The sequence below is a fragment of the Phodopus roborovskii genome, unplaced genomic scaffold (assembly GCF_943737965.1).
Source record: "Phodopus roborovskii unplaced genomic scaffold, PHOROB, whole genome shotgun sequence".
Classification (NCBI taxonomy): Eukaryota; Metazoa; Chordata; class Mammalia; order Rodentia; family Cricetidae; genus Phodopus; species Phodopus roborovskii.
The window spans coordinates 743347-769401 of NW_026126459.1; the positions used below are offsets into that span (position 1 = coordinate 743347).

General features: G+C 49.1%; 2 protein-coding genes across 2 annotated transcripts in view; both read right to left on the minus strand.

Moving 5' to 3' along the window:
- Nucleotides 1-1408: 1408 nt before the first annotated feature.
- Mafa (MAF bZIP transcription factor A) lies at nt 1409-2567 on the minus strand. Its single transcript, XM_051189134.1, has one exon. It carries the CDS (start codon nt 2547-2549, stop codon nt 1497-1499), a length of 1053 nt encoding a protein of 350 aa, XP_051045091.1. The 5' UTR covers nt 2550-2567; the 3' UTR covers nt 1409-1496.
- A 5818-nt stretch (nt 2568-8385) lies between these two features.
- Zc3h3 (zinc finger CCCH-type containing 3) overlaps nt 8386-26055 on the minus strand; it is a 79359-nt gene continuing 61689 nt past the window's right edge. Inside the window, exons 9-12 of the mRNA XM_051189135.1 lie at nt 24099-24230; nt 11442-11626; nt 10538-10884; nt 8386-8868 (exon numbers count right to left, since the gene is read on the minus strand). Coding sequence (XP_051045092.1) covers nt 8837-8868; nt 10538-10884; nt 11442-11626; nt 24099-24230 — 696 coding nt within the window. The 3' untranslated portion in view covers nt 8386-8836. The remainder of the gene's footprint in view (nt 8869-10537; nt 10885-11441; nt 11627-24098; nt 24231-26055) is intronic.

Genomic DNA, 26055 nt, shown 5'->3' on the forward strand with positions numbered 1-26055 from the left:
GGATGCCTGCAGCCCTGCCCTGCCCTGCCTAGATGGGAGCTCAGACTCCTAGAAGGCCAGCCACAGAATGCTCTCTTGGTTACTGAAACATTTGTCAGTTTCTCCCTGCCCTTGCCTATCTGGACATGCCAGCTCAAGTAAAACTGAATCCAGGGACTTGCATATTTTTTCTCTTCCAGGAGAAACACATAAAAAATGAAAGCCACAAACACACCAGGCAGGTTCCAGTGACTTTTGGGTCTAAACAGATTTATTTTTTTTCCCTTCCTCAGTTTTGTAATAAATGAAAAAAAAAAAAAAAAGAACATAACAAAAACCAGCAACACTTTTTTTTTTTTTTTCAAAGAGCATCCTGTTTAGAAGGCTCAGTAGGAGCCGCCTGAGAGCAGCAGAGGACAGGACGAGCATCAGAGCACCAGAGCCAAGCCTCAGAAAACCAGATCTCAACCGGTGCAGAAGCGCCCAGCTTAGATTGCCCGCCGCTGGGCCTCTCTCTCGGCTAGTTCAAAAAGCGACCAAGCTTTTAAAAAGTCCCACAAACGAAATACAATTTAAGTTAAATAAAAACACTTCTCCACCCGCCCATGCCAGGAGGTTCAGGCCTAAGCCTCCTCTTTAAAAAAATTTCTTCTAGAACTGTGCATTACTTTTAAAATTCTTTCGCTTCTCTGGAAGGTTAAAATAATATATATTTCCCCAGGAGTCATAAATACGATCTGGTGCATAGAGAAATAGCAGCGCGGGAGTCCGGGCCAGCCCCCACCCGGCTGAGCACGGCCACCCTCCACCCCCCTCACCCAGTCGAGTATAGCAGGGCAGTGGGACCCACACGCAGTTAAGTTCCTCGGCTTCCTCTACAGGGAGAACCGGACAGAGTGGGGACAAGCAGGCTGAGGGCAGGCAGGGCCAGACCCCTCGGAGCGAGTGAGGGCACATGCTGGCACTCGCCGACCTCCGAGGGCGCACGGGGACCAGGGGATTCCTCAGGGTTTTCTAATTACCAAGCAAAATAAATATTAATGTTGCGAAAATAAGACCGCTTTAAAAAGGAGGAGGAGTAGTAGTAAAAACAGGGCTAGGAAAGAGATACAGAAAGACGACGGAGGAGCGCGGGCCCTGCGGAGGCTACCGGGAGCTGGTGGCCGCGTGTCCCCGCTGCGGGTGGGCGGAGGTCGGACGAAGAACTGCGCTCCATGTCTTTACAAGTGGACGTTGCCGAGGAAATCAGACCTGGCTTGGGCTTCCCTAATATTCACCATTCCCGGGGCGCCGACCGCGACCCCGAGGACGTTCAGAGCCGGGGGACCGGCGGAGGAGGCGCACCGCGGTTAGCTACCTGGAGCTGGGGCTTGGCGGCAGGACGCACGGGGCGGACAGGAAGACCACCACACCTGCCCCGTGCGCGCGTGCGTGTCCCGGGTCTCTGAGTCCGAGCCGAGGCCGGGGCGACCTGCGCAAACTTGTCCCCGGCGGCGGCGAGGCCCAGGGTCCAGCGCTCACAGGAAGAAGTCGGGCGCGCCTTTGACTGCACCGGGGCCCGCCTGCGCCGGCGAGGGCTCCCGAGGGAAGCCGGCCCCGCCCGCGCCCCCAGGGCCACCCCGGCCCGCCAACTTCTCGTATTTCTCCTTATACAGGTCCCGCTCCTTGGCCAGACGCCCCACCTCCAGCTTCAGCTGCTCCACCTGGCTCTGGAGCTGGCATTTCTCGCTCTCCAGAATGTGCCGCTGCTGCACCCGCTTGAAGCGGCACGACTGCGCGTAGCCGCGGTTCTTGAGCGTGCGCCGCTTCTGTTTCAGTCGGATGACCTCCTCCTTGCTGAAGCCGCGGAGCTGCCGGTTCAGCTCCCGCACTGACATGGACACCAGCTGGTCGTCGGAGAAGCGCTCCTCCAGGCGCACGTGGTGGCCCGCGCCGCCCCCGCCGTGACCCGCGCCTCCGCCGTGGTGGCCCGTGCCGCCGTGGTGGTGATGGTGGTGATGGTGGTGGTGGTGAGCAGTGTGGTGAGCGCCGTGATGGTGGCCGGCACCCACGTCGTCCTCACCACCACCGCCCGCGAAGCCCTGGCCCCGGAAGGCCTCATAGGCTGCAGCGGCCACCGGGTGGTGCCCGCCGTGGTGGCTGCTGCCGATGAGAGCTTCCACCGCGTCCTCGGGCGTCAGGTTGAGCGCCTCGGGGTTCAGATGGTGCTGGTACCCGCTCATCCAGTACAGATCCTCCAGCACCGCTTTTCCTGAGGCGCCCCCGACAGTGCCGGGGCCTCCACTCGGCGCCCCCGGGGCGCCCCCGGCTTGAGCTACACCGCCCCCGCCGCCCGCGCTGCCGCCGGTGCCCGGGCTGGGTGCGCAGAAGCTGGGCGAAGAGGGCACCGAAGAGCAGGGCGTGCTGAGGGGCGTCGATGACAGCGAGCCGGGTGGCAGGCGGTGGCAGAAGCGCTCGGCCTCGGGCGGCTCCTTCTTCACCTCGAACTTCATCAGGTCGAAGTCGTTGACGTACTCGATGGCCAGTGGGCTGCTGGGCAGCTCTGCGCCCATTGCCAGCTCCGCGGCCATCGCCCGGGGCCCCAGCCCCGCCGCCGCCGAACCTGGCCGCGCCGCGACGGGCGGTGGGGGAGTGGGGGGGGGAGCCGCGGGTTTCTCTCCCCCTAGCTCTCCCCCCTCGGCCGAGGTTCGTGCAGCGGTGGGCACAGGCTCTGGTCGCGCCGCCGAAGGGTAAAGGAAAAGTTTCGTCAGTCAACTCCGGGCTGCGCTCAGGGAGCGCCGAAGGCCAAACCTCTCGGGCGCCCCCCCCCCCACCCAGGCCCGCTGCGGGCGGGCGAAGGGCCCCGATCCTGCGCTCCTCCTCCTGCTCCTCAGCGGTCCCAGCCAGGAGGGTGCAGAGGCCGCGCCCCGGGCTCTACCGCGCTCGGGGCTGCCCCGCCCCACGCCCCACCCTCCCTGCCGGCCGGCCCCGCCTCCCTCGGCCCGGCACACAGCTGTGCAAGCCTTTATAGAGATGCGCTCCTGAGCCCGCCTCTCCAGGTGGGGGTCTGAGCCCCCGGGCCAATCGGAAGCCCAGCCCTGCTGCCTTCATTTGCCTATCCTCATGGCAACCGGGAGCCCAGCTGTCAATCTCCTACGGGAAATTGCTGTGGGTAGGGTTGAGGATGGGCCGCCGGCAAGAGGAATGGGCAGGGCCCCCTGGTGGCCGACACGGGGAACTGCACAGCGCAAGGTGCGAGACCTGGCGTCAGACTTCTACCTCTGGGCCCTGAGGTCCCAGGATCGTACAGGCAGAGTGCAGTGAAGCTGAGAAGGTCCACGCCCAGGGGACTCCCTTGATGTCTCGGTTCTGTTAGGTGGCCTAGCTAGCCGTGTCCCGCACCCAGCCCGACCGGCCTGGAGTCCCCAGAACGGGGACCTCTAACCATCCTGACACCCGTGACTTCCCGGGAGCACTGGCTATTTTTATCCTGTGGTTGGGACGGGTTCAGAAATTCTGTCAACAAAGTTCCTGGCACCTCAGGCGGCAGCGGGTTGCACGGTGGAACTGCAGGCCTCTGACCAGTGTGGAGAGGGACAGATGGCTGTGGGCCACCATAGGGCTAAGAGAGCAAGCAGGTCTCAGGAGCTACCAAAGTAGAGGGCCCACTGAATGATGTGGAGCTGACAGGTCTGGACATCTGCCAAAGAGTTGCCAAGACCCTACTGCCCACCACTGCAGTTTGGAGGTGTCTTGCCAGGTGGGTATGAGTTGGGGTAACAGTTGGAAACAGATTGCCACCGTCACTCCCGCTGAATGTCTCTACATATCTATGGGAGGCAGACTCTGTGCAAGAGAAATCCATGGGGGAACAACGGTGAGTGAAGAAGAGATGAGAGTTCTACGGCCCTCTAAAATTCCATGACTCAGAATGGGGGTTTTCTCCTCTCAGTTATCTATATTGCTGTTATACTTATTTAACTATTAAAAAATCTTAAATGTAAATCTTTTGTGCACAGAAACATGCCTGGAAGGATGTTCACTGGATACCTATCTCAGGATGCCATGATGACAGCAGCTTTGCCTGCTCCCTCTACAGGTGCCTGCTATTTTATAAGGGGAATGCCTGGAAGCTAGGAGTGAACAGCTCCCAGCTCCTTCCCACAATGACCTGTGGTGTCCTGACTCTCCTCCTCTGGGCAGAAGGAAACAAACAAAAGCATGAAGAACCCCCACAAGAGTTTCCCTTCAGCCTGTCCCAAAGGAGGCTTCAGGGACACATTGGTGGAACACTTATTTTGGGCTCTATAGTCCTGCGGTGGTAGACACAGCCATTTCAGTATAATCATGTCCATTCTAAAGATGAGAAAACAGCCTTTGCCCAAGACAACCCACACTGGGTTAAACCTGGGTACAAAGGGGAGTCTTTGAGATAGATCATGAGGACTCACCAAGTGAGCAAGTGTTTCACCTGCCTGTCTCCTGCAATTTGGCAAAAGGCATGGGACCAGAGGGCTCTGAGTCCCAGAAGCCCAGAGCCTTAAGGATGAACTACAAATCTGGCATTGCATCCCACATGACCTTGGGCATATGGAAAAGAGAGCAGAGGGCAGAGGAAGAAGATCCTGACATTGGGCAGACTGTCTCCTCCAGGTCCCACTGCCTGTATTTTGCCTGTGTACAGTAAGAAAAAGGAAAAATAAAAGCCAGCTGTGGTGGTACACACCTTTAGTCTCAATACTCAGAGACAGAGGCAGGTAGATCATTGAGTTCAAGGCCAGCCTGGCCAACAGAGAGAGTTCCAGGACAGCCAGGGCTACACAGAGAAACCCTATCTCAAAATAAAATAATTTAAAAAAAGTAATAAAAGCAAAAGAATGTTGATCTTCTCCCAGTGTACCATGAACCATCACAAGCTCAGTATCTCAAAAAGTGTGTTCACTCACTGTTTCGGGTGTCAGGTCAGGAACATAGGCAGGGCCTGGCAGGGCTTCTGTTGGCATTTCCCAGGCTGCAGTGAACTGTGGTCTCATTGGGGACAGGGTATTTTTTGACTCTAGGACAGTTGCTGACTTGCTGCTGGCTAGAGGCTGCTGGGTTGGCTGAGTGAAGTGTGAGAAAAGCCAAGGAGACAGGGGAGCCTCAGATGTGAACAGAGGGAAGGGTGAGCCCTGCATGCAGGGGTGAGGGTGAGCCCTGCCTGCATGCAGGGGCGGTAACCTGGACTGAGAGGGACTGCTTGGCAGAAGGGCCAGAGCAGCTGGATCAAGGGCAGACCTGTGAGGGATGCTGAGGAGCCTGGGAGACCATGTGTGGCTCAGGGATTCCTTAAGGGTTCTGCATAGAGGGGATTCAGACTGAGAAGTGTTAGGTGCCTATCGTGCCACCCCCAACAGCCAGTACTGCCTACCTCCTGAGACTATCCAATGCTGCTGCTTGCTATTGGGCTCAGTGTACAGGATACTCAGCTCAACAGCTCCAACAACTACTGGATGGCACCAGCTGGGATATGGTCATAGCACAGGGCATGCATGAGTCACAGTAGGTGGACTCTCTGAATATCACTCCTATATGCAAATGTGACCTGTCCATTGTTGCTTTTAATTCATGGGAACAAGGCTACTGGGTGAAGCTGTGACTGCCAGATTACACAGAGCTGAAACTATTCTCCCTGCTCCTTGTTAGAAAGGGTCTTTCTATGTAGCACAATCTGGCCTTAAACTAAAGGCCATTTTCCCTCTATCCACTGAGTACTGGGGTTACAGGTGTGTGCCACCATGCTAGGCTAGAGATGTGGCTTAGGTGGTGAGTGCTTGTCTGCCATACATCAAGTTTGCTCTCCAGCACCTTGTCAGCTGAGCATGCCAGCACAGGCTGTAATTCCAACCCTCAGGATGTGGAGCAGAAGGATCATCTACAAATCGAGTCAAGACAAGACTGGGATGGATGGACCTTGTCTCCAAACAACAGATTCTGTCCCACAGGTGGAGTCTGCACAGTCCTATGGCAGCTAAATGTGATCATCAACATTTAAAAAGAGGGACTGGACTGTGGAGACGACCCAGTCAGTGAAGTGTGTGTCTTGTAAGCATGAAAATCTAAATTCAGATCCCTGGAAGCCATGCAAAAAGTATGATGTTTGTAATCCCAGAAATGGCCAGATGGGAGGGAAGTGGAGAGAGGTAGATCCCCATAAGGGAACAGATCCTATCTCAAGCAAAAGGTCAAAGGCATCTGAGGACAGGTGTCAGAGGTTGTCTTCTAACTCCAATACACAAACATCACACATACTACACCACACACAACACACCACACATACCACAAGATACCACACACACACACATACACACCACAAACACTACACCATAACACACACACACTTGTTTGGCTTGAAGATCCCAAGCTTCCAGTGAGAGTCCTTGGCCTGGCCATTGCTGTGCCCCATGCTTATCCCTGGAAGGCTCCTCTCAGCTGGGAGATGGCTAGGTTGTCCTGCTAGCTTCAGAGGACCAGTTTTGAGTCTCTTGAGTTCTTATTGCACAGATCTGTCCAGCAGGCCCTACCACTGGCGGCTGCCCATATATCTACATTCAGTTCCTTGGGACTTGGATCATGTTAGGACTAGCTGCATGCTGACTGCTCTCCCGTGAGGTGGAAGACCCCCAGCCCATCATCCACCATGGTCTGTGGGTTGCATGTGCTTCTGTCAGGTGCTTGTTAAGCCCTGGCCGTGGTGAAGAAAGTGAAGTAGGCCAGAAGAGCATCCCATGCCAGTACAGTTGAGTATAGGTGTCTAAGAGATTAGTCAGGACCTGCCTGTAGTGATGCTCACTGGGGAAGAGAGCACAAAGCATGCAGGTTTACTTGCCTAGAACCTAAGAAGCCAGAGTGCTCAAGGATCCTAGCCTGAGGAGCTAGCTGTGTCCCTTTGCCAACCAGTGGAGCATCAGCCATAGGGCAAGAGGTGGTGGGTAGGGAACAGGTGAGTGCTGCGGCCTGGTATGCTGTAGCTAGGTATACCCTTGGAGAGCCTCCTTCTACCCAGGGACAGGAGGGAGAGATTTGTTTGCCAGAGACTTGCTTTTCATAGTGTCTTGTATGTAGGTACTCCAGAAGCAGGAGGAAGAGGATACATAGAAGGCCCTATAGGCCCAATAGCCCTGGGTGGCTGTGGTATGGGTGGCACTTCATTCCAGTGGACTTAGCCCTCCACATTCTAGGCAAGTACTTTACCACTGGTCCAGCAACAAGTACCTCTTCCATGCCCCACACCCATCTCCTCTGCTGGTGCTCATATGGGGACTCTGGCTAAACAGTAAGGGAAGGCAAACTGAGGGGCAGTTAAATAATAGCCTGGCCACTTAAGGCCAACGCTGTAGATGACATTGGGCAACCCCCCAATAAGGCATCTAGGAGCTACAGTGCATGCCAGGCAAGAGCATGTGGCTGGGCTGGACTTGCCAATAGGAGGAAACCCACCCTGGCCTTCCAACAGGTCCATCAAGCTCCAGGGGTGTAGTATCAGGGGACTCTGACCCATTCACTGATGGGCGTCTCAGGCTTTCTTCTGGACTGGTCCAGGTTCAGAGCCCACTTTTCTACTGCACGCTTCACAGTAGGGCATCGATAACGGTGTCTAGCCACATGGCTACTTGCCTATGCCGGATGTTCTTTGTGGATAAGCATGTTTTCTCATTGAGGCCTAGGAAACTCATCTCCTTGGCAGGGGCTGTGGTGGAGTGTGAAACCACACATCTATACTTCCTATAACCTTGAGGGCAGAGGTCTTTACCACCTGTGTGCGGGTTGGACACCAGGATCCTGAAGGACAGACTTGGTACAGCAAAGACTGAGGGGTTTGGGGTACTGAGTCACAGTGGGGAACATGGTCCAGACTGCATGGTAGTGGTCTCACACACTACACTACAGCATGGGCAGTAGCTGACCTATACAAACATTCAGTACAGACACCAAAAGGTGGCTGGCTTGCCATTACTGGAGGCCTGTAAACAAATTCTTTGATGATTCATGCCTCATCCTTGGAAGGGGTATTTGAATGACCCTGTGCTCAGTTTTCCCTATTCAGCATCTATATGGAAGGAATCAGGATCTCAACCCAGTCTTCTGGAGATACCCTGCAAAGAGGAGGCTTATCCAAGCCACGCCCCTTCCCAGGGTAGCCAGGCTTTCTCTTCCTCTGCCTTGGTCCCAGCTTGTCCCACATAACGTTATATTACACCTTGCAATCCAACAAACCCCATTTGCGTTGACATGGCTGAGGGGAAAGGCCTCTGAGCCACACCAGAGTTGGTTAGAGCAGCCCTTACTCCTGCCAAAGGTAGCAGAGGGCTCTGCTTTCCAATAGACCTTCTCCCTTACATGTCCAGGGTCCCATGGTTGTGTGGTAGTCAAGACAGGCCAACTAGACACAGGATAAAACCTTTATTGCTCAACATAAAATGCCCACCAGAGAAGCCTGGCCAGTATGGGCAGCAGTCCTGGATAGGGAGGGCTGGAGTACAAGTCCTGCGGCTACCGCCACACCCATCACAGGAGAGAGTCTGGGGTAAACCTCACATGGCACCCTGATGGGTAGGGAGCCAGGGACAAGTCTTAGGGTGAGGCTGAGTGCCTTGGACCAGTGGGTGGCGTGAGGAATGGGGAATGGACAGGACCTTGGCTTGAGGGAGAACAAGGCTTGGACACACAAAGGTCTCCAAAGGTTGTAAGCCAAATGGGAGGAACTATGTGTCTCTGCTTACAGCCCCAGCTGGGCTCAGTGGCGGGCTGCTTCTCCTCAGAAGCAGTGGTGGGTAGAGCCTCCATCCTCTCCAGGGGTGAGGGTCTGAGGTAGGTGCAGGCTGATCCCCAGGGAGCCTCACAGGCGTGGTTTGATGTGTAGCGGCTTCCCTACATAGAGAGCAAAGGTCAAGCATCAAGCCATTCCAGCCCAGAAAGAGCTTCCCCACTCCAAGTTTCTGGCTGAGGCTCAGGACAAGGGAAACCACCAGCCCACGCCTGCCAGTAAGGGTCTGCAAGCAGCCAGTTGTCCTCACTTCATCTACCTCTTCAGCCCCTGCCACCAGCCAGGCCCTCAGGAGTAAAGAGGGAAGGGGACCTGGGGACTCAGCCACTTCAAGGTCTTCCTGGGTTGAGTGCAGTTTAGGAGAGCCAGGCAGCCCCTGTACTGTGGGTGGGCCCACAGGTGGAAGCCACAACACTCTGCAGGCTGATCTATAAATACTGGGTGAGTGCAGACACACCGGCACATGCAACACTCACACCTGGGAGCAGGGCTGCCAGACACAGACAAGGCAGGTGTGCTTTCCACATAGAAAAGTGCGGTGTGTGCAAGCAGGCAGGCCCAAAGAGGTGGGGTGAGTAAGACCAATACAAGTTGACACGGTCTGGAGGGAGGAGGGGTAGGAAAAAGAGGGTCCCTGGAGTAGCATATTGTGAGGGCTCTTGCCTGGTGAGAACTTTTTCATAAATGTTCTGTGCCACTCTCCTAGGTGACAGTATCCTGCTGGCCACAGCAATTTCAATGTGGCTATCTATGTGGCATAGCCCATATGCCCCTGTAAGACCTCTCTCATGGCGGGTTTGTTAATTCCATTAACTGTCCAGGCAGCCAAAGACAGGAGTGAGGCCCAGCAGCTGGGCAGAGGCCTGAAGATTCAACAGCCTTGGCCAGGTTAGTCTCCATTTGTCTTCTGGGCTGCTTCAACAGGCACATCTAGGCTTCCTGCCAGAAATTGTCCCAGGCTCAGCTGCACCTGCCCCTCCAGTTCCCTTCCTAGCTGAACAAGCCTTATGAGCTTTCTGGAGTCCTTTTCTAGTTGGCCCAAACTACATGCAGGGTATAAGTACCCTGTGGCTCCACTGGTCCTGGGATTAACCTTTGGGTTCATGATTTTTAAAAACACACGAAGCCTCAGGGTCTCCAGCCTGCTCACCAGCCAGTGGCCATCTACATGGAAGGAACTGTTGCCCCATATAGATTCCAGTTGGGCAAGGGCCTGGTATCAACCACTCTGCACCCAAGAAGGATGTAGCCAGGAGGCAGCCCCTCCAGCAGGCGCTTCAGTGTGCTCAGCGGGGCTGTTAGAGAACCCTGCAGCAAGCATCTTCCATTAACGTTACGGCCATGAAATATGACAATAAAATGATAGCCGTATGGTCGCAAATTTGCAGCCCGCCGAGATGCGTGGGGTTTATCGTCACTCAAATGCGCAGAGAGCTGTAAAATGTTTACAGAAAGGGTCGTTTGCAGTCATAAAATCCTCTTTTCTCTCCTAAACAAGGCTGAGTGGAGCCATTTACCAAGCCCCAAATGCTCATTGGGGAGAGGGAACATCTGTTCTCTCCAGGAGTGTGCAGTGATCTTCCAGAACAAATTAACAGAAATGGGTGCTTTCTAATTAAATCAGCCCTCGCTGGGGTGGTCTTCAAGGCGGCCACTGCTGTGCTTGCTCCTCACTGGCCTGCCCTGGGCACCTGGTACACTGACTCCCAGGCCCCAGAGATGCCATTCTGAAGTGCATATTGAAAAAGATCCAGAAGGTGTTAGACTGCTCACCTGAGTCCTTGGTACGGGGGGCCCTGGGGACCTGGGGTCCAGTCTGGCCTCCCGGGCTCAGGGAGGAATGCAGGGAGATGAAGGATGGCAGCTTGCAGAGGCTGCTGGAGCCTGTTCCTGAGCCTGTCCCACCTGTCCCAGAGGTGGCTTCTTCCTGGTCCAAGGATGGGGTGAGGGAGCTAGCAGAGCGGGAAGAAGAAGGGGAGGAAGTAGCGGTGGCCTTTGAAGACAGGGTAGAGGTGGAGGCTAATACCCTTGGGGAGGGGGGTGGAGAGGCTGGGGCCTCAGTTCTGGAGGCCAGACCACTGGACATTTGTCTGGCAGGGCGCTGAACAGTAGACAGTTTCCTGCACAAAAGAGATTAAAAAAAAAAAAAAAATGAGGGTGGGTGACTTCTCCCAGATATCAGAGAGAGGGTGCTTGTCAATTATCTGCATGGCACCTATCTTATAACAGGCTACTGGGTATGCTTATACAGATCTAAGCCTGGTGTACAGTTCAAGGACCTCTGACCTGAGGCAGATGAAGCTGATGCCTGTGGAATTCAGCTCCATTCCTCACCTTCTGGGGCCTAGGGTTCATCTGCAGGGAGTCCCCACAATCCACAGGAGATGGGCACAACTCTGGTATCCCCACCCTGCAGGGGCTTACTCCCAGTTAGTAGGGAATGGGTTTCTGAAAGCCTGCATGCACGGGGGTGTTTGTAAGTCTGTCCACATTCAGCGATCTGGAATATAGGCATCTTTAGGAGCTCTTTCCTCCAACTGAGATTCCCTTTTGTATCTAAAGCCCGCAGTGTTGGGGTGAGACTCTACCCCAGAGGGTCCTAAATGTCTTTAGAGCAGGGATGGGCCACCTCCAGGTCACATAAGCTCACATATGCAGCACCCATATGATTTGTCACCTGAGTACATGGCCAGCTGAGGCCCTGCTTCTGGGGGCTCCATCACTGGGCCCTGGAGTAGGAGGTACAGCTGTCCGCCGGCCATTTCGTTTCTGGTTACGATGGAGCAGCTGGCACTGGGCACCACGGGGACATATACCCCTGCGGGCAAAGTCGGGACACAGCAGTGTGTGCTTCTTCTTGCACTAGAGGAAGAATAACAGTTGGTAGGGCTAAGCAGATGCTATAGCTACACACAGAGAAGAGAGCCAAATGCAGCACAGTGACAGCCCACTGACCCTATAAGCTGTCCACCAGGCTTGGGTTGTCCACATGGACATGCACTAAGGGCAGGGCCAGGGCTAGCACCTGCCTGGGGATTCCCAAAGCCTGAGGCCAGGCCACTGCTGAGGCTTTGCCTGTCTGCTCTGCCTGTCTGTCTCTGTTCCAGTGGGTGTTTGGAGCAGAGGAAGGCTTGAGGCCTCAGGGGACCTCATGGGATAGGGTTTGGGCCAAAAGCCCAGGCTAGCAGGCAAGGCAGGTCGGCTGAGGCCGGGCATCACTGGGTTAGGGCTGGGCCAGGCACTTGATCCATGACACCTGTCATGGGGCTAATTATACCAGTATAGAGGGTAGGGGGAGGGCATGCCAGGCAGCAGGTGTTCCAGGCCAAGGCTTAGACTTAGTTCTGTCTACCAGACCACATTAGTGACTCCAGAGCCTCTCTGCCCAGTGTACAATGGCTAGGCCCAGCCAAGAGGAGATCCAGAGATGTTGATTGGTGCTCAGGGCTCCCAAGCTTTACTGTGTAGCCTAACTGCTACAAATCCTAAGGCTCTCCAAGGAAAGGGTTCCTGCTCCCCCATAGTTTGGATGGGCACAGCTTGGCAGACCAGGGTCTACTTAATGTTGGGCATCCAAACTATACCTCTCATTGGACCAGGAAACAAGAAACCCCAGGTCAAAATGAGACACCTCACTGAACTTGCAGGATTTGTCAAGGGTTTAGAAACTCAAAATCAGCCTGGTACCAGAGCAGCCCATGCTTACATTGGCTACAGAATGGTAGGCCAGCAGGAAAATAGGACTCAGTCTTAGAGCCACATCCTCAAAGGCTTTATGACCTGCCTATTAGAAGGTATCTTGTGAGAGAGGGAGGTGTCCCCTGCCTGCTTCCAGCAACTAGGATGAAGCCTGGCAGAGGGTCTTACAGAGTGACACACAGGTCTCAGCAGGTGTCCACCTGTAGGGAGAAGAGCTGGGCAGAGTAAGCACCCTAGTGTGATTTGCTCCTGTGATGTGGGTGACCCCCTGATCTGCAGGCAGGTGCAGGCAAGGTTCCTTCCTTCACAGATTTACTTATTTACTCCTCTAAGGAATGTGAGATCCTGTACACTGGGCCCAGCCAGGAACATGAGACTTAAAACTCATGGCAGCCTGACAAACAGAGAATAAAAGCTGGAATGGCCAGAGAACAGAATACCTACTGCCAGCACACATGTGAGCATGTGACCATATGAGCCAGTACAGGTGTGTACATTGTGAACAGTGGCACTCAAGTAGTGCTAAGTGTCCCACAAACTTGTTTATCAAAGCTATAACAAATCAGCAGAGCTTGGCTCAGAGGCAGCCTGGGCCCTACTACTCTATACCCTACTACTCTAGGCCCACAAGCACCTAAAATGAGGTGGAATTAAACAGATACATTGAAGAAATCAAACATGATGGACTTGACAGGAAAAAAAATGTAAAATATAGAATTCTATTTTCCATTGATTACAAGTTAAAGTTTTTGATTTAATGAAAAGCAATTTTCCCTTTAAACACGTGTGCATTCTTCCCAGAAAGTGCTAAGCTGGTGTAATGCTCCTGAAAAATAACAAAACCTCTAGGACATGGGCACTTAGGAAACAGACCGGCCCACCTCACTCCTAGACCTGCACATGGGCATAGGAAGAAGAGAAAGGCCCACTTTACTCCTAGACTTGGACACAGGTCACTCACTGATGCAAAGGCCTGACCAGCAATTATAACCAAGGATGTGGAGTTAGGCTCTCACTGTTACATAACTAGCTGGACTACAAGTGAGGAGCCATGTAGGAGCACTATGGCAGTGGAGAGCATTGCAGTCCCTGGAACCCTAGAGCCTTAGATGTTTGTGTAGAAAAGTGGAGCCATCTCCAAAGATGAAAGAAAGCAGAAAAGTGAACCAAAGAAATCAAAGAAATGTGAAGGAAAGAGGTAAAATATAGCAGGAACTAAAGTCAAGAAACTCAAAAGGCTTCTCTTCGCATAATTAACAATCAGACAGCAAAGGACAGGCACAGAGGCAATGTTAGTACAGGAATAAAGTCAGAGACTGAGGACTCGCAGAGACATGAGATGAGGCAAGGCACAGCTCAGTGGTACAGTATAAGCCATGGGTGTATAAAACCTTTGCCTCAAGCACCAGCACTTAGGGAAAAACAAACAAACAAACAAACAAAAGACCTCTGTCACATCAAGAACAAGCTTTATGCCAATCAATCTGAATACACAAATGAAATCGACAAGTTCCAGAATGACTGACAAGGAACAACAAAAGTTGGATTTTCTTATTGCCATAAAAGAATTTCAATCAGCACTAAAAAAAGTTCCAACTCAAAGAACTTACAAGACATAATTCTTTTTATCCCACCCCCACCTCCACCCCCCCCCCCAAGCTGAGGAGCTAACTCAGGGCCTGCTAGGCTCTACCACTGAGCTAAATCCCAAAGCCTTACAAGACACAATTCTACTTCATGAACAAATCAAATCCATAGAAGGGTAAAACAGTGACTCATCATAGTCTTTGTGACCAGAACAGTCTTGAGAAGACGGGGGGGGGGGGGGGGGGGCTTGTCATGAGGAGAATATCTAGGCCAACCTAAAGAAGCTGCATGAAGAGGCATTAAATGACCAGAACCGCAAGGAAATCAACAAACAAAAACAACTAAACAAAAGATAAAAGTTTAAAGAAAGATTGGGGGATGGCAAGATGGTCCAGTGTGTAAAAAGGGCTTACCCTGAAAGCCTGTTGAATTGAGTTCAACTTCTGGAACCCACATAAAGGCTTGGAATGAGGGAGCTAAATTCACAGCTGTCATCTGACTTTCACATATATGCCATGACAAGTGTGACCCTCTTCACAGACACAGCATTATTTAAAAAAAAAAAAAAAAAAAAAAAAAAAGCATGGTGGCTTAAGCCTTTAATCTCAGCACTCTTGGAGCAAAAGCAAGCAGATCTCTGTGAGTTCGAGGCCAGTGTGGTCTACACAGTGAGTGCCAGGATAGCCAGGGTGGGAGAGATGGCTTGTTGGCTCACAGTGAGTACTGCTCTTAAAGAGGATCCAGCTTCGGTTTCCCAGAACTCATGATAATCGAGTCAAAACTACCTCTAATTAGGTTCTAGGGTATCTAATGCCCTCTTCTGGCCTCCAAAGGCACCTCCACACATCCACAAATAAATGGTTTATAAAAATTTAAAAAAAAAAAAAATAAGATCAATAAGCAGAAGTTGGTATATTATAAAGGTAAGAGGACAAAGTCTTAGATCATCTCCATAGAAATTTAATTATTTAGTAAAATCCAACCTTAATTCAAAGTTGAAATTAGGTAAATTAATGATGGAAAGGTACATATTCTTATTAATAAAGAATCTTGCAGGCCTGACATGGTGACCCACATTTAATCCAAGGACTCAGAGAGTTCTGTGAGTTTGAGGCTAGCCTGGTCTATATATAGTTGGATTCCAGGACAGCCAAGGCTATACAGTGAGAACCCATCTCAAAAACAAAACCAAAAATAAACATAAGCCAGTGAAATGATTCACTAGTTAAGGCAGTTGCCACCAACCTTGGTGGTCTTAGTCCAATCTCCAAGACCCACATAGTGGGCGGAACGAGAACCAGCTCCAACAAATAGTCACCTTACCTGCTCTTGTGGCAAATATGCATGCAGGCATGTGTGTGCATACACATATACAGATGCACTAAATACTGTATTAAAAAAACAAAACAAAACAAAACAAAAACCCCAAAATCCTTAAGACGAAACCAGTAAGAACAAATGCATTGTTCTTGAGAATGGTCACCACAGGTTTCTTTTTCTCCCTGCACTATGCTCTGGTTGTGGCTCACTGATGCCCAAGACAGGGGCTGTCCCCATTCATCTCTTCCCTCTCTCTCCAGCTTCATTTGAGATGGCTCAGAGATATGAGGCACTGGCTGCTCTTGCAGAAGATCTAGGTTTGGTTCATCGCACTCACACTGAGGATCACAACTCCAGTTCCTGGGCTCTAATACTCTCCTGTGACATCAGCAGCCACCAGGCAAACATGTGGTGCACAGAATACATGCAAACAAAACACTCATACATAAAATAAAAATAAATAAATCTTTTTTTTTTTTTTTTTGACACAGGATTTTTCTGTGTAACAGCCCTAGCTGTCCTGGGACTCACTCTGTAGACCAGGCTGACCTCAAACTCACAAAGATCCTCCTGCCTCTACCTCCTGAGTGCTGTGATTAAAGATGTTTACCACCATTGCCTGGTTACAAACAAATCTTTAAACAAGCAAACAAAAAACAAACTTCCAGAAAGCATGCTTGGTGGAGAGGAAAGGCTGGGAGCTCCCACTGCTATAATCTACATATACTACGTCCAAGACAGGTAAGAAGAAGAAGAAAGGCGGACCATACTTGGGACTAAAAATCAAAGACCCTCACTGATGAAGACACCATTGATTGTTTAAGGACTAGTTAAAATCACCATCACAGATACCATGTAGGAAGGTTGCAGGAAACAAAATCAACATAAAGACTGGTTTTTCTGTACACCAATGAACAGTGAAAACATAAAACTTAAAAATGCTTTTGTGTGTATGTGTGTGAGCCTGGGACTGAATCAGGGCTTCACATATGCTAAGCAAGAGCTTTACCACTGAGTCATAGCCCCAGCTCACTATATTCTATTTATAATATTTATTTATCATTGTAATGGTGAAAAGTTCACCATGAAAAAGTGATAAAGGCCTATGTCCATTCTCACTGTCCTGACCCACCTGGGACCCCACACTCAGCAGACTGAGACAGGAGAATCCTGAGCTTGAAGCTAGCCTGAGGAATACAGCAAGACTCTAAACAAAACACAAAACATGGGGCTTGGCAGTTAAGAGAACTTGCTGAGCAATCATGAATACAGAGTTTGGATCCCAGCAGCCATGTAAGTCAGGCATGCCACAAATGCCTGTAACTCTGGCTCCTAGGAACCAAATACCTTGGTCTTTTCTGGCCCCCATGCACATAGACCTGCTTATCAGCTGTACACACACCACTCACTCACTTAGATATGTACGTGTGTGTGTGTGTACACAAACATAAATGAAATAACAAATACTAAGGAAGGAAGGAAGGAAGGAAGGAAGGAAGGAAGGAAGGAAGGAAGGAATCAACAAACAAAACAACCAGGTACTTTTTTAACGTGACAAAGTGAATCTCAACTGTACTTCCAGGTTCAGTGGTACCACACCTACCCAACATGTGCAAAATGAATGAATGGAGTAAAATACACTTTTGGAAGAATGAGGGTAAATATAGTGAAAACTAGCTGGGGTGTGGTGGCACACAACTTTAACACAACACTCAGGAGGCAGAGACAGGTAGATCTCTGTGGGTTCAAAGCCAGTCTGGTCTAAATAGTGAGTTTGAAGTTAGCCAGGACTACACAGTAAGATCCTGTTTCAACAGCAATAACAAAAAATGAAACAAATCTACATACATTAAAATTAAGAATTTTTGATCTTCAAAAATATGCCACAAAAATAAAAAAAATGAAAATAAGGATTGTTCAGGAAAGAAAAATTTATTCTACTAAGGAAATGATATATGACGACTCATGCCATAGTTATATGACCTGGGATATTTTAGAGAAACTTTGGCTTTTTAGAGAGGCTTTGGATAATTTGAGAGAGAATTGGATATTTTAGAGAGGCTTTGGACTTTAAAAGAGACTTTGGATGTTTAAAAGAGATTGAACCTTTAAAATATTGAAAGTTTAAAGACTGTGAAACTATTAAGTTATAATATGTTTATATTGTGATATTAATGTGAGATCTTAGAGATGAAGAATAAGATATATTATTTGGCATACCAACACAACAGTATTGTATTGGTATGCCAAATTGACAGGGGGCTAATTATCCTGGCTACTTTATGTTAATTTGATACAAACTAGAGTTATTTAGGAGAGGGACTGTAGGCTGTTAATATTATGTTTTTCTTATTGACTGATAAATAAAGCTGGGAGTTCTACATCTTGATCCGCAGGTAACAGGAAGTAAACTATGACACTGGGCATAGCTTGAGCATAGAAGACCCTCAAAACTCACCCCCACATTAACACACTTTCTCCAACAAGACCATACCTCCTAATAGTGCCACATGCCCCACCTGGCATGCTTGCACTTGCCTGTAATCTCAGCACTGGGAAGCAGGAGCAGAAGAACTACCACAAGTTGGAGACTAGCCTCCTCTAAATAGCTACATATGAGGTAGAAGTCAGGTTGGGCTACATTAAACACTGTCTCAAAAAAAGAAAAGAGAAAGCTAGACAAAAACTCAGAAAGGATACAATTCAGAACTCAAAAAGATCTTTAAGACCAGCCAGCTAGTTAGTTCAGTGTATGAAGGAGCTTGATGATAGAAGCCTGGCCATTTAGTTCAGTTCCTAGAGCCAATGTGAAAGTGGAAAACTGCCTTCCCAAAGTTGTCCTCTAGCTTACACACATGCATCACAGCATGTCCATGACCCCTCCACATCGTGTGTGTGTGTGTGTGTGTGTGTGTGTGTGTGTGTGTATGTATACATATACACACATGCATATATACATATATAATATATGCTCATACATATATACAATAGTAACAAAGGAAACATTCTTTAAATCTTTCAACAGAAAAATCTGTTATGGAATCACAGAATGTTTCAACCAACGAAAGAAAACATTTTTTTCTAGGGTACCACAGTACCTCCTTTTTCCCTACATGGTGATGTTTGTTGCGGCCTAATGTTCTCACACAACATGAGAAAACTGGCATTTGTGGTCCGACATGTTTTGAAGCACAGATGAGGACAGACTGTAGTCTCACCCCTGGGAAGCAAATAGATGCAAAGTTTGAGTTTAGCCTTGGCTACATAAGTAAGATTTTGTCACGAACAAACAAACAGACACCTGCAATTTAAAACTCTTACATAAATGACAATGTGGCTACATTTACAGGTATAAGCGCAAGCTGTTTCTACCTGAAGGTAGAAGGTTTTAGTCAGAAAACAGCAGCTAGGAAGGGAAGCTGGGTCTCAAGGCTTGCACTTTCCCATCTGGTAAAAAATACTTAAGACAGACCATTCTCTGAGCCATAAAACAGGCCCAAAGAGCCAGGTGGTGGTTGAGTGCCTTTTATCCCAGCACTCATGAGGTAGAGGCAGCCAATTTCTGAGTTTGAGGCCAGCCTGGTCTACAGAGTGAGTTCTAAGACAGCCAGAGCTACACAGAGAAACCCTGTCTTGAAAAACCCAAACCCAAAACAAAGAGGCCCTTAGAAACTGAAACAGCTGGGGATGCAATGTAGCTTAGTGTAGAGATTTGCCTAGCACGGGTTTGAGTTCAAGCTGGTTGGGGATAGGGACAGAGAGAAATACTAAAATTATACAGAGTATATTATTTACTATGAGGGGATCAAATCCAGGTCAGACAAACAACAAGAAACATTTCTAGATTCCTGGAAATATAACAGCACACTTCTGAATAACCCATGAGTCAGAAAGCAGCAGCCACAGAGACAGAAGCCCTGAGGGAGAGCACAGTACCACAGTGTTGGGGGACACAGTTAACTAAACATGCGGCAAAAAGGGGACTTAACAGTAGCTTCCACTTCAAGAACCTAGAGGAAAGGGGCAACATAAATGCCAAGCAGGCAGAAAAAAGAAATAAAAATAACAAAAAGCAATGAATTTGAAAAGTGAAAACACACACACACACACACACACACACAGAGAGAGAGAGAGAGAGAGAGAGAGAGAAAGAGAGAGAGAGAGAGAATATCAATGAAACAGCAGAGCTGTTCTGTGAAAAGACCAAACACACTTCTAGAAAACACACTTTTAGTATCAGGAATGAAATGTTCATTACACCCTGGATGGCAGCATATAATAAGGAGATACTTCAATTACACATACATTTGACAACTTAGATGAAACTGATTGATTTCTAGGAACACTTTCTACTGACACAGACTATCCCAGAACACTGAGTAAAAATACCTCTCCAGAAAGAGCCTCAGACTTCAGACCATAGGCTTCACTGGTAAGGTCTACCAAACCATTTAACAAATTAGCATTGATTTATTTTTCTCAATTGTTCCTAAATGGAAAGAAGGGCATATTTCTAAACTTCTCCCATAAGATCAGGGTTACCTTGAAACCACAATATCACACTTCATAAGACACCCAAGGCTAGCTAGCATTATGCTCAGTGACAGAAAACAAGAAGAGGGATGTCCATTTATTACCACCTTTACTTAACACAGTATTGACTTTCCAGCCAGAACAACTAGGCAAGGAAAAGAAACAAAAAGCCTTCAGATTGAAATGGGAGCAGTAACATTTTGTCTGTTTTCAGATGACAGATTGTATGTTTTAAAAATCCCAAAGAACCCATTAAAAATTATCAGTGTTAACAAACGAGTTCACAACATGAGATGGAAAGAGTGCCCTGTTTATGGAAATATGAAGTGACCAGTCACCATGGAACACAGTTTGGCAGATTTACAAAATGACAAATATAGGATTGAGATACAACCCAGCAAGGAAGTAAAAGCAGATATTTGTATGCCAGTGTTCATTATAGTATCATTCATAACAGCCAAAAGGTAGCACTAACCCATGTTTATTTATAGACATGCAGAGATGAACAGAAGAATGCCTGCATGCATGTGATGGAATATTACATAGCCATAAAAAGGAATGAAGCTCTTATATATGTTGCAACATGAACTCTAAAAGCACTATGCTAAGAAAAAGAACCTAAATACCAGACACAGAGGAACTAACACTGCCTAACTATCACATGAAAACAAGGCTGCCAGTCTTGTGTCCTCCCTGAATAGGGAGGAGATAACAGTTGCTTCTTAATGTATTTGTGGTATTTTAGTTCGGGATGCTGAAAAGTTTTGAACTCTTTTATAGTGGTAGTGATTGCAGATTACTGTGAATATTTCTTTACTTCTGAAACAGGTCTTGCTGTGTGACCCTGGCTGGCCTCGTACTCAGTATGTAGACCAGACTGGGTATAAACTGAGTATTGATCTTCCTACTTCTGCATTCCAAGTGCTGGGACTAAAGGTATATATGCTCTGGCTCAATATTGAAAATTCAGTTAATGACAGAGTTGTTGCCTTAAGAACGGATGATAAGACAGTGAGCAATGCTATATTTGTTACATCACAGGTTGGCTCCGCAGTTCTGGGATTCACACTCAGGGCCTTGCTTAATGCTAGGCAGGTGCATCACCCTGGAGTCACATCCCAGCTTTGTATCACAATTTTTCTTTTTCATTCCATGCCAAACCAAACCAAACATGAGCAATGGGGGCTTATTTCTATGGTGGTGTGTGAAGCCCTACGCTCAAGCACAAGCACTCCAAAGAAACAAAAACTAATACATCAAGAGCTGTGACACTGAAGTGGGTAAACATCATGCTTTTTGAGTTATATCTCAATGAATGCCATTCCTTCTAAATATTCCACATTCTGAGGGAAAGGAAGACAGGTTAGGATGTCATGTGAAGAATATCTTCACTACATAAAGGCACATATGATAAGCAAATCAACAATAGCAAATCCAGAGAGGACATGGTGGCCTGAGCAAGAGGCAATTCACATGGCTCTTTTTACCATCACAGCCCCATGTGGGAGGCAGAGCCCTCATCTCTAGAAAAGGAAGCATTCCTAGTGGTTAAAACCTGTGCAGGTCATGGCTACAAGTGGCAGGGCAGGCTGGACTAAAGTCTAACCCCTTACCCACAACCACCTCACCACAACTAGTGGAGTCAGAAGTACCAAATATGAGAGCTCTCTGTGGTCATGGAGGGAAGACAGGCCCTTCAACATGGTCATGGAGGGAAGACAGGCCCTTCAACATGGACAAAATGGAAGGCCTGCACACAAAAATAAAGATCTAGGCTGACTGAAGGACGCCTCCCAACAAGACACAGGTAATATGTGGCAACAGGCAGCAAAGCCAAAGATGCTACGGAAGCACTCAGGGTGCCTCAGTAGCCAAGAAGGTTAGGGTTGAATCAGTACAGAGAGTTGAAACCTAATTGTCATGGGTCGTGGATGGGCCTAAACACAGGCAGGGGATGGCAGAGCAGGAGACTGCATAGTGGAGAGAGGCAGAAGAAGCTGGGACACATGCACATACACAGTCTCCACACACAGGCACACATGAATGGATGGTGCCCAAAGGCACGCATGCATGGACACACATACCCCAAGTGCACAGATTCACCACCTTTGTGCCCTGGGGGGGGGGCATGTACACAAAATCCTCATGATCTAAGGAGATACATGCTGAGGCAAAACTGGCATCACATCAGTCAAGTGATCAAAGTGTACCCTAGGTCACAACCAGGAGTGGAAGGAAGCATCACAGTGCCACACTTGCCACTTCCTACTCTATTGTGAGGATACACTAGACCCTGACAGTGAGAGGCATTCTTAAAACAGTTACCAGCCTGCCATCACCAATCTGTCCTCAATCCAGGAGAGCTGGCCTGCCAGCTGGCAGAGGTTACCCCAAGTGGTAAGACCTGGGGCAGCCCCATGGCCCTCAGAAAAGGAAGAAGCAGAGACTTAGTCCCAGCCTAAATTATTCAAAAGGAAAGGGAACATGCCTCTTTAACAAGCCCTGGCTTTATGAAGCAAGGTTAACAGTTTCACTTGATTCAGTGGAATATTATAAACTCTCTAGGGCCCATTTGAGGACTTCTACTTCAGGCGCAAGGTGACGACTCAGCACTTTTTATATTATTTAGAGAATAAAATTAACCCTCACAGGCCCAGACTGCTACCTCCCTTCCTGTTGGATCTGGCCTGCTCAGCGCTTTCCCCCATATATAATTACAAGCTGCTATCCATCATGCGGCAGGGACGCAGCGCTGACACGCAGAAAGGGACGCAGTAAGCACTTCCACTAATAGAAGCAGGTCTTAAATATCGCTCTGATATCTTCATTTAAATTGGAATATTTTACAATAATCCGCTGCAGCCTCCAAGGGGCCCCACCTCTCACCTGGGCCAGTGCCTAGAAGTGCCCCTGCCAGGGTCTGCCAGTCCCCAAGTCCCTGGAAGGGCTTCCTGGCCAGGGATGAGTGCCCTTCAAGGTGACCCTATAGCTCCTGTCAAGCTCATGTTGTCAGTAGCAATACAGAAGCATCAGCAGGCTCAGGAAGTCACTCTTGTGTCCTCCCTGGAAGAAGTCTCAAGACACTTTGGTGGGTGGACAGGATAAAAGACAGAAAGCATCAAAAGGTCCATTGCTTGGACCTTTAGAGCACTGTACCCACGTAGGATGGAACATATACACCATGCTTCTGGTGCCCTGTGATGTGAGGCTTGAAGGGCTAGCCTGCCACATGGGCCTTAAGGGTTCTTGGAATAAGGGCTAGCCTTGCACCAACATAGCCCACACTGCCTGCTGGCTTTGACTGAGCTTCTCTGACAAGGTTGGGAGTGAGGGTGGGGGAATCCACAGACAGGAAAGACAGCAAATGAGCTTTCCATGAGGCTCAGAGTTGTGTGTCATGGCTTTTCTTTAGGATATCATGGACTAAAGGGTCCTCTCCAAGAGTCCCTAGCCCTGCTCAGGCCCACCTTAGGCACAGAGCCTCAGTATGAGGAGCTCAGGTTTGGGAGGCTTGGAAAAGAGAATTAGATCCCCAGGGTTCTCCTGTAGCTATGCAGTTGGTAAGATCATGTTGGCTCAGCTATGGGGAGTTTCCCATAAGAGCTAACAGGTATGACTGAGCTGCCTGGGCAGCCAGGTAGGTAGTCTTGGACATCTAGGAAGAGGGAGCATTCTAGTTATTCAGGGATATGGTGTTAGTCCTCCTAACCATTTCTTAACCCTAACTCCACTGGGTACCTCCAATGGGATATGGGATCCAGCCCTGGGTCACCCTTACCTGCAGCCCTTTACCATAGGTGAGATGAAAGTGGGAGCTACAGAGAGAGAGAGAGAGAGAGAGAGAGAGAGAGAGAGAGAGAGAGAGAGAGAGAGAAGGTACATACACAGGGAGGGGGAGGGGAGGGAGAGAGAAAGAGAGAGAGAAAGTGAACGAGAACGGGCATCCCAGGGAAGCAGGTAGCCACACAGCTACTTCAGTTCTGTCGAGCTTCCAAACTCTGACATCTTTTTCAAGTCACTACTGCACTAACCCACAGCAACCTCTATGGGTTTTGCTCAATTTCTGAGTCATTTGTGAGATGGATGGAATTACAGTAACCTTTATTTTAAGGCTGTGCAAGTCTACAGAAGTCAGTGCAAAAAGTAATGAAGACTGCTTAACAACCTGTTCCATGCCCAACTGTAGCCCACTCACCTTTTCACCCAGTGGGCAATAGCCTTTGAGAAAGTCACTGCAGACTTCAGCCTTGCGGGACACATACACATGGCTGTAAGGACAGTTGCTGTTGCTGCAGATCCCCTTCAGAAAGTAGGAACACACAGGCATCTGTGGGGAGGGAGAAAGGTGAGAAAATCTATCCCTTTGCACTGCATCCATTTTATAAGTAAAAACACCAGGACTTGCAGGCCCGAGAGGGTCCCACAGCCATTCAAATCCTTCCTGAAGACCCTCACCATGGTCTTGAGGGAGAAATGGACACAAATCTGGGTGTAATGGCACACACTTTTAACCCCAACATTTGGAAGGCAGACACAGATGAATTTTTGTGAGTTTCAGGCCAGCCTGGTCTACATAGTAAGCTCAAGACTAGCCAGAGCTGTATAGTGAGATTCTGGGGGCCTGGGGCAAACAAACAAACAAACAAACAAAAAATCCTACAAGGAATGAACATACAATGTTAGCCATCAGCAGCTGAGATCCAGGGAACCACCTTCCCACATCAAACCTCTGCTTCCCTTGTCTGCTCTAACACTTCCCAAATGAAGATATGGAGCTAAGCAGTCTGCAGCAGTGGCTTTTCCTAGTGTGCTATTCCCTACATATGAACATAGTAAACAGAGTTCCTAACTACCAACCCAAGGCCTGGTATATCTTGGGAGCCCTGGGACATAGCCCTGCTATCTAGGTGGGGCAGACTTGAAGCTAGACATCCAGTGCACCAGGTCAGGCACTGGCCACATGGTAGCACTAAGGCCTAGGCCATCAGTATGTTGGGTCTCAGAGCAGGAAGTCTGGACCCATCCTGGCAACTGTGGGAGACAGGCCTGGACAAGCGATTCAGCCCAGGAGCTAGATCTAAATATATATATATATATATATATATATATATATATATATATATATATATTTAGCAAGGAGCCCTGATGACTGTTGGCTTCAACTGCTACTTGTTACCACCTTGTATGCCTGGAGGGGAAGATGGGCAACCGACCCCAAGATGAGCAAAACCTATAGCACAGAACACCAGGGAAGAGGCTACCTCTGAATTTTCCAGGCAACTTTGCTCCTTCCCCTTCCATAGGCCAACCATTGCCCTTCCTGGACTGTTTGGAGAATGAGCATTGGCACTATCCTCAGCCCCAGAAAGTCACTCTATCTTTTTCTTTTTTTCCTTTAGGTCACTCATATCTTAAAGTGCACATCTTAGACTGCTGGCAGATGTCCCACACTTGCACTAGCAGTGGGTCTAAAGAGTACTTTCCTCCCCAAGGAATTCATGTTTCTGGGGCAAGGTAGGAGAAGGGAAGGCAGGAATCTGTCTGAGGGAGGCCTAGGAAGATGAGGTTGGGGCAGCAGGCCTAGAGTAGAGAGAGGAGGGGAAATCAAAGAAACAAAGGGTGATTTACTGAGCAAGAGTTTATTTTTAATTGTCTTTTAACTGCAGCCACAGAGGGGAGAGGGGCTGGGGGCCCTGTTTGGGCTGGCGGTGGTGAAGCTGTAGACAATTCCCTTAATGTGGTTTTTGATATAGAGCCCAAATTAGCTCTAATAAAAAGGGATAATAAAGCCAACTCTTGCACCAAACAGAGCTCCTCTTGGCTGTCAGAGCAGGGCCGTTACCAAGAGGAAACTGCATTCTCATTTCAATTAACCTTGTTTGCACCCCGCCACGTCCACACAAATAACAATAACATTAATTCAGGGCGCTAGTGCGGCCCACACATTAGACAGCTTGGAGTGAGCACAGGCTCTGGAGCTGGCGCTTAATGAACCCGAAACTCGACGTGAATTTCCAAATTGCTCACCACAGAGTTTCGAAGCTCGATTAGGGAGAAAAATGCTGATTCTCTCCAAGCTCCTCAAGGGGAAAAGCTGTTGGAGCAGCAGCAGGCCTCAACCACCCTCCTCCTCTGCACTGTGGCCTTGGCCC

Coding starts and splice junctions, on each gene's coding strand:
- Mafa (XM_051189134.1), bottom strand. CDS start 2,549: ATGGCCGCGGAGCTGGCAATGGGCGCAGAGCTGCCCAGCAGCCCACTG.